This window comes from Bison bison, unplaced genomic scaffold (assembly GCF_000754665.1).
Source record: "Bison bison bison isolate TAMUID 2011002044 unplaced genomic scaffold, Bison_UMD1.0 scf7180017860790, whole genome shotgun sequence".
Lineage (NCBI taxonomy): Eukaryota > Metazoa > Chordata > Mammalia > Artiodactyla > Bovidae > Bison > Bison bison.
Window position 1 is genome coordinate 2744 of NW_011491362.1, and position 8187 is coordinate 10930.

General features: G+C 41.1%; 1 protein-coding gene across 1 annotated transcript; it reads right to left on the bottom strand.

Annotated features, from left to right (window-relative positions):
* Nucleotides 1-7: 7 nt before the first annotated feature.
* On the bottom strand, nt 8-871 carry LOC104982878 (olfactory receptor 1L8-like; the record flags this gene model as incomplete). The annotated part of the gene is made up of 1 exon (XM_010832314.1): nt 8-871. A coding segment is annotated over exon 1 (864 nt), but the record flags the coding sequence as incomplete, so codon positions are not given.
* Between the last annotated feature and the right edge of the window lie 7316 nt (nt 872-8187).

Genomic DNA, 8187 nt, shown 5'->3' on the forward strand with positions numbered 1-8187 from the left:
TGTAAATGAAAGGGTTGAGCATGGAGGACAGGACCGTGTAGACAATTGTTGCCACTCGGTCCTGAACAGTGTAGCTGGACAAGGGCTGTAAATAGACATAAAAGATGCTTCCATAAAACAGGATCACCACAGTAAAATGGGAGCCACAGGTGGAGAAGGCTTTGCGTTTCCCTGCAGCTGAGGGGATCCTGAGAACTGCTACGAGGATTCGCACATACGAGAAAACAATGCATAGGAAGGGGGTCACCCAAAACACCAGCCCTTCTGTCTTTATTGTGAGATCATTGACAAATATGGAGGAGCAGGACAATTTCAGCAGAGGGTTGATGTCACAGAAAAAGTGGTGGACAACATTGGAGTCACAGAAGGTGAGCTGATTCAGCAAAAGTATGTGTAGGAGTGAGTGGAGGTGAGGCAGTGAGCAGGAGAAGGCCACCAGCAGGACACAGGGGCGGCGGCTCATGATGGTGACATAGTGGAAGGGGTCACAGATGGCCACATAGCGGTCATAGGCCATGGCTGCCAGAAGATAACTATCAGTGTTGCCCAAGGCATATGTAAAATACATCTGGGTCAGACATCCAGCATAGGAGATGGTCTTGTTCTCTGACAGGAAGTTCACCAGCACCCTGGGGACAATGGTTGTTGAGAAGCAAATGTCAATGAAAGACAGGAAACTCAAGAAGAAATACATGGGGGTCTGCAGTTGGGGGTCAGAACGGATGGCCAGGATGATGAGCAGGTTTCCTGTTATGGTGACCAGGTACATGATGAGGAAGAGGATAAAGAGTGGCTTCTGGTCCTCTGGCCACGAGGAAAGTCCCAGGAGTATGAACTCAGAGACACTGCTGGTTTGACTGAGTCTTTCCATTGACTTTGGTCTCGCTATGTACAAGAAGGTTTGTTATTTATCATGCTCCAATTCCACAGCCCAAATTACAAGAACCCAGCAAGTTTTTGTTGTCCTCTATTTGGGCACTATTAGCAGCTGTGCTGGGAAAGCTTGTTACCCTCCTGGTGCCTTGATGTTGTCCTCCCTTCCCAAATCCATGTGATCATAAGGGCCTTATGATGAAACCTGAAGGAACAGAAGTGTTTTCCTTTAGAAACCGTCACAGCTGGACCCCTTGATTCAAGCTCCTTAGTTCCTAGTCTATGAAATCTGTGTCCCTGGTGGGAATACAGCAATAGAACAGAAATTCTTGCCTTTGTGTAATTCATGTAGCTTGGGTGATAAGTCAGATGATCACAAACAGTATATGTAATACAGTATCAGGTAGTGATACATACACGTAGCAGTACAGAATACATCAAGGCTGTATATTGTCACCCAGCTTGTTTAACTCATATGCAGAATACATCGTGCAAAATGCCGGGTTGGATGAAGCATAAGCTGGAATCAAGATTGCTGGGAGAAATATCAATAACCTCAGATACACAGATGATACAACCTTTATGGCAGAAAGTGAAGAGAAACTAAAGGGCCTTTTGATGAAATTGAAACAAGAGAGTGAAAAAGCTGACTTAAAACTCAACATTCAAAAAATTAAGGTCATGGTATCCAGTTCCATCACTTCGTGGAAAATAGATGGGAAAACAATGGAAACAGTGACAGACTTAATTTTCTTGGGTTCCAAAATCACTACAGATGCTGATTGCAGCCATGAAATGAAAAGATGGTGGCTCCTTGGAAGAAAAGCTATGACCAATCTACACAGCATATTAAAAAGCAGAGACATTACTTTACTAGGTCCATCTAGTCAAACGTACTGTTTTTCCAGTAATCATGAATGGATGTGAGAGTTGGACTATAAAGAAAGCTGAGCACCAAAGAATTGATGTTTTTGAACTGTGGTGTTGGAGAAGACTCTTGAGAGTCCCTTGGACTGCAAGGAGATCAAACCAATCAATCCTAAAGGAAATCAGTCCTGAATATTCATTGGAAGGACTGATGTTGAAGCTGAAACTCCAATACTTTGGCCACCTGACATGAAGAACTGACCCATTGGAAAAGACCCTGATGCTGGGAAAGATTGAAGGCAGGAGGAGAAGGGGAAAACAGGATTAGATGGTTGGATAGCATCACCGAGTGTATGGACATGAGTTTGAGCAAGCTCTGGGTATTGGTGATGGACAGGGAAGCCTGGCGTGCTGCAGTCCATAGGGTTGCAAAAAGCTGGACATGACTGAGTGATTGAACTGAACTGAACTGAGTTATACATTTGTTAAAAAACAGGGTATTATTAGTATAAGCAGATAGAGATCATTGGAGGTAGGGAGTACTTTTTTTCCACTTTCTTTTTATAATATAAATTTATTTATTTGAATTGGAGTCTAATTACTTTACAGTATTGTATTGGTTTTGCCATGTATCAACATGAAGGACCCCCATTCTTTACCAAAGCAAATTCAGCTGTTATAAAACTAGACTTTGTGTGTCTTCGATAGAAATAAGCATTTGCCAAAATAATCAACAGTGAATATCTGAGAGGAGTATTGAATCCAATTCAACAGTGGTTTTTCCTTGTTTGGACACAGAATGAAGGGTTCTTAACCTTTCAAAGGTTAACCCCTCCTGAACTCACGGCATGCTATCATCAGTCTGTACAAGTCTCCCCTCTTTTGTAAATCATTCTTCCCTTCAGTAATCCCCTGTCCTAAACCACTTTTGTACAGAAAGGCATCCATTGTTAACTATACAATTCATGTTTTAAAATTTCTTCTCTCATATATTTATTCAAAGATACATATGAGAAACATGTAAATATGTGTCTTCCAGTCATACTCAGGACTTTAAGTCTTGTGTGCATGTGTGTTCTAGGTCGTTCAGTTGTGTCCAACTCACTGAGGCCTCAAAGACTATAGCCTGCCAGGCTCCTTTGCCCATGGAATTTTCCAGGCAAGAATACTGGAGTGAGATGCCATTCCCTTCTCAGGGAGATCACCCCAGGGATTGGATCTGTGTCTCTTACAACTCCTGCACTGGCAGGCAGATCCTTTACCACTAGTGCAACCTGGGAAGGCCTTAAAGTCATATATTACATATTAATTTATTTAACATTGTTGGATTAATACATTACATCATTTACAATTAACTGCTCATATTTTTATATAAGTTATTAAACATCTTTAAACCTCAGGTACTTCATGTGTCATACAGGACACAAATATTCACATTCTCATGAAAATAGTGAAATAATGCATGAAAACACTTAGAAGAGAGAAGAGCATATTGTCAGCATGCAGGAGAAGCTGTTGATCCTCATCAGTCCCTTTGTCACCTTCCTTTATCTTCTATTTCTTGATGTTCTGAAAATCAATTAATTTATGTACGTAAAGTATCACATCCCTCACTGCCAAACTGTCCAGCTAATTTCAGGATTTGGCAGGTTTTTATGGAAAGAATATTTCTTTATGCACTGAAGAATTGGATGAATCAGTAATTAAAGCTAATAATAATGACCAATATTTATGGGTAAGTATTATGTACCAAGTTTATGCTAAACATGCCACTGAATCCCAAGGAATTATGAAGCATTTCAGGAGACTTAGGCTTACAGAGGTGAAGTGGTTTCCTGAAGTTCGCTAAGGACGTGAGAAGCAATCAGGTTTAACTCCAAGTTGGCTCACTCTAAGTTTATGCTCTCCAGTGTTAAGCTTCCCCTCTTCTAGTTATGCTATGTTAATTGTCGATCACCATCAACACAGGCACTGTTTTTATTGTTCTAAAAATTTCCTACTCGAATTGCCCTTGTACCCTCTGACACACTTTCTTCTCCCATATTCAGAATTTATCCTTGTATTTGCTAGAGAGGTGGCCTTTCTGTGTTGTAGTGGAATTTGAAAATATGAATATCCATGATTAACTGGTCAAATCGGGTGGAAAAAATTGGCCATGAATGACTTGGGCGTGTCTGGTGTGTGGAGCTGGTGTCCTGCAGTGGACAGTGCCCTCTGGTGAAGACAAACAGTGAGGGGTTTGATTCACCCTGCATCACCTGCTCACAAGCTGGTTCCTGATGTTTTATGAATAACAAGGGAGACACTATGTCTGTAAAGCCGTACATCACACACAGATCAATATTCAAAAGTGAGTCATTGTGAAAGGGCTGCCTGGGGAATGTGCAATACAAAAATTAGTGGAGATTGGGTGAATTAATGGAAATGATTGCTCTAGGTCAGAGAAGTGAGGAACACCCAGGCTGATGACTAGAAAGAGGAAGGTTTTGGATTTGAGAATCAGGAAGATTAGCTCTAAAAGGACAGGGTGTATGAATGATGCTGGGAATACAACTCTTTCTTTCCTCTTATTTCTATTGAAGGATTTTGCTTCCACCAAAACATATGGTATAGGTGCCTAGAAGTCCAACTGGATGGATTTAAAACCAAGTGACATATGGAAATGTTACTTGGATCTTATGACTTCCCAATCCATGAAATATTTGAAAGTATCAGGGAGAAAAGAGTAAGGTACCAAACTGGGTTGGAGTAGCCAAGTGAGTGGCCAGCTTCTGAAGCTCACCTCCACGTCCAGATGCTTTTCTTTCCTTCCCAGCTGCTCCAGAAGATGATGTGCACCACGTCTGTTCATCAGGTCAAATCTGCTTCTCAGCCAAAGTTCAGCTTCTGCATGTGTCTTCCATGTACTTCTGGGCTGACTGACAAGGAGAGAAGCAGGGATGGAGGAGGAGCCGACACACTACTCCAAAGAGATAGCACATTTCCCTTTCCTGACCTTAACCCCCATTTCTTCCCTAACGCCTGGTCCCTAGCATGATGCTGCTCCTCCCAGCTCCAGATCTCAGAAGGCAGAGATGGTCTGACTCAAGTGGGAGGACTCTCCTGATTGTGGAAGCCCAGCCAGCTTCTCATGAGTCTGAGATCTGCTCTGCTGGTCTCTGGGGCATTTATTAGGCTGAGGGAGTCATGATGTGAGCACCTCTCAGAGGAGTTTGTCTTTGAATCTCTGTAGGCAGAGAAAGCAAATGGGAATCACAGCCAGCACTGCTGACTCCAAGAGGACAGGGGACCCCTGAGGCTTCCTGTTAAGATGTTAGCACTAATCTCAGAGTTTCTGAACCTCAGTACATCATCTCAAGACTATGCTTCAGTTTTCCCAGGATGGGCTATCATGAGTGGACAAATATTTATGTGGGTGAGTACTTTTATTTCAGGGGATTCAGGTATGGACCAAGGTGTAGTCTAGATCTGGCAGATCATAAGTCAATGTGGGAACATTGTACTTTTCAGGGGATTCAGTTGAGGGAGATCAATGGTGTGTATGTGCTTGCCAGTGTTTGGGGTGCATGTGGATTAGATTTTTTCTGTGTGGGATTAGGTTAATATTAATGTATTTTTAATGCACAGGGTCAGGCAAATTTATTGTCATATTTAACAAAGGAGCTTTTGGAAAAAATGTATGTATTTCAGAGTTCAGGTGGTATGCATACAAAATAGAATATTACTCAGCCAGAAAAAAGGAAATCTTGGCTCTGGCAACAACATGGATCGACCTGGAGCAGTGTTTTGAGGTTAAGTTCTTTCTTTAAATTTTTTAAAATTGAGGTATGGTTGATATACAATATTATGTAAGTTCGGGTATCCAACATAATGAATTGCAATTTTTAAAGGTTATACTCCATTTATAGTTATTATAAAATATTGGGTATATTTTCTGTGCTGAACAATATGTCCCTATAGGTTATTTATTTTCTACATAGTGGTTTGTACCTCTTAATTCTCTACCCCTAACTTGTCTCTTCCCTTTCTCTTTGCCTACTGCTAATATATAGTTTGGTGTATGTATCTACAAGTTTGTCTTTTTAAAATTTTCATTATTTTGTCTTTTAATAGTCTATTCATCTAGTCAAGGCTATGGTTTTTCCTGTGGTCATGTATGGATGTGAGAGTGGGACTGTGAAGAAGGCTGAGCGCCAAAGAATTGATGCTTTTGAACTGTGGTGTTGGAGAAGACTCTTGAGAGTCCCTTGGACTGCAAGGAGATCCAACCAGTCCATTCTGAAGGAGATCAGCCCTGGGATTTCTTTGGAAGGAATGATGCTGAAACTGAAACTCCAGTACTTTGGCCATCTCATGTGAAGAGTTGACTCATTGGAAAAGACTCTGATGCTGGGAGGGATTGGGGGCAAGAGGAGAAGGGGACGACAGAGGATGAGATAGCTGGATGGCATCACTGATTCGATGGACATGAGTCTCAGTGAACTCTGGGAGTTGGTGATGGACAGGGAGGCCTGGCATGCTGCGATTCATGGCGTCTCAAAAAGTCGGACACGACTGAGTGACTGATCTGATCTGATCTGATCTAAGTGATATCATATAGTATTTGTCTCTGTTATTGTTTCATTTAGTGTTTTGTTTTTATTCAATGAAAGATTCTTTAAATTCTATAGTGCTTTACAACTTTTAAAAGTTTCACTTACACAATTTCATATAATCCCACAGTAACCCTTTTTAACAAGTTCCGTACCCCGGTGTTTCCCCTCCCCTTCTCCTTCTCCCTGCTGGTAACTACTAGTTATTTCTGTATAGCTGTGAGTCTGTAATCATTTGTTCCATACAAAGTTATTATAATACTATTGACCTCATTTCTTAAAATTATATTGCTGCTGCTAAGTGGCTTCAGTCATGTCTAACTCTGTGTGACCCCATAGGTGGCAGCTCACCAGGCTCCCCTGTCCCTGGGATTCTCCAGGCAAAATACTGGAGTGAGTTGCCATTTCCTTCTCCAAGATGTACATTACATCTCCACAACTTATTTATTTATAACTGGAAGTTTGTATCTTTTAGTTCCCTTCAACTATACCCTCTCCCCTGCAAAGTCCATCTCCTCTGGCTACCACCCGTCTCTTCTCTGTACGTGTGAGACTTTTCATTTGTTTTGCTTGTTTTGTTTTTCATATTCCACATTGAAGTGAGATCATATGATACTTTTCTTTCTCTGTGTGATTATTTCACTTAGCATCATACCCTCTAAGTTCATCCATGTTGTTGCAAATGGCAAGATCTCATTTCTTCTGGCTGAGTAATATTCTATTTTGTATGCATACCACATTGTTTTAAAATCTGTTTATCTACTGATGGATACTTAATTAGTTTCATACTTTCTCTGTGGTAAACAATGCTCCAGTGAACGTTAGGGTGCACTTTTTTTTTTTCAATTAGTGTGTTTGTTTTCCTCAAGAAAATGCTCAGAAGTGAAACTGCTGGATCATGTGGCAGTTCTATTTTTAACTCTTTGAGTTCCTTCAAGTATAATTTTCCACCCAGTTTAAATCTGCTGTAGTTAAAAGACCAATTAGATTCCACCATACAGAGTGGAGGACCGCAGCATGTCTCTCTTGTACTCAGGTGCCTGCTTTAACCAAGGTGTCATCCTGGTTACAGAAACATAAAGCAGCAGCTGCTCGCTGACAGTCTCAGTATGTCACTGATGTTCAAAGGCAGGTGCCCTGTCTTAGTGCTACAGCAAATGTAACAGTAATATGTGTCTACAGTGATGATCCTAACTTACTATTGTCTAGGCAGGTCTTTAAGAAACTCATTGATAGCTTCTCTCTAAATTGTATACAAAATGTCTCAGGAAATTATTATAGTTTGGCTTTGGCCCAATACTTCATCTCCTGGAAAAACGAACCCTGGAAACATCCTGTATTGGCCCTGACTCAGCACCACATGTGAGAGAGGGTTAAAAACACTACACTGTTGCTTTGAGGTAGTTTTGCAAGAAAGGAATATTGAATCCCTTTCCTGCCTTTATTTTTCACTAGGTGATCTCACTTCAGCTGCCTTAGTTCTCTCACTTTTTCCAATTACTAGCTGTCCTAAAACTAAGATGATGGCATCCAGTCCCATCACTTCATGGCAAATAAAAGGGGAAACAATGGAAACAGTGAGAGACTTTAATTTTTTGGGCTCCAAAGTCACTGCAGATGGTGACTGCAGCTGTGAAATTAAAAGACACTTGCTCCTTGAAAGAAAAACTATGACCAACCTAGACAGCGTATTAAAAAGCAGAGACATTACTTCGCTGACAAAGGTCCATTTACTCAAAGCTATGGTTTTCCCAGTCATCATGAATGGATGTGAGACTTGGACTATAAAGAAACCTGAGCAGCAAAGAATTTATGATTTTGAACTGTGGTATTGGAGAAGACTCTTGAGATTCCC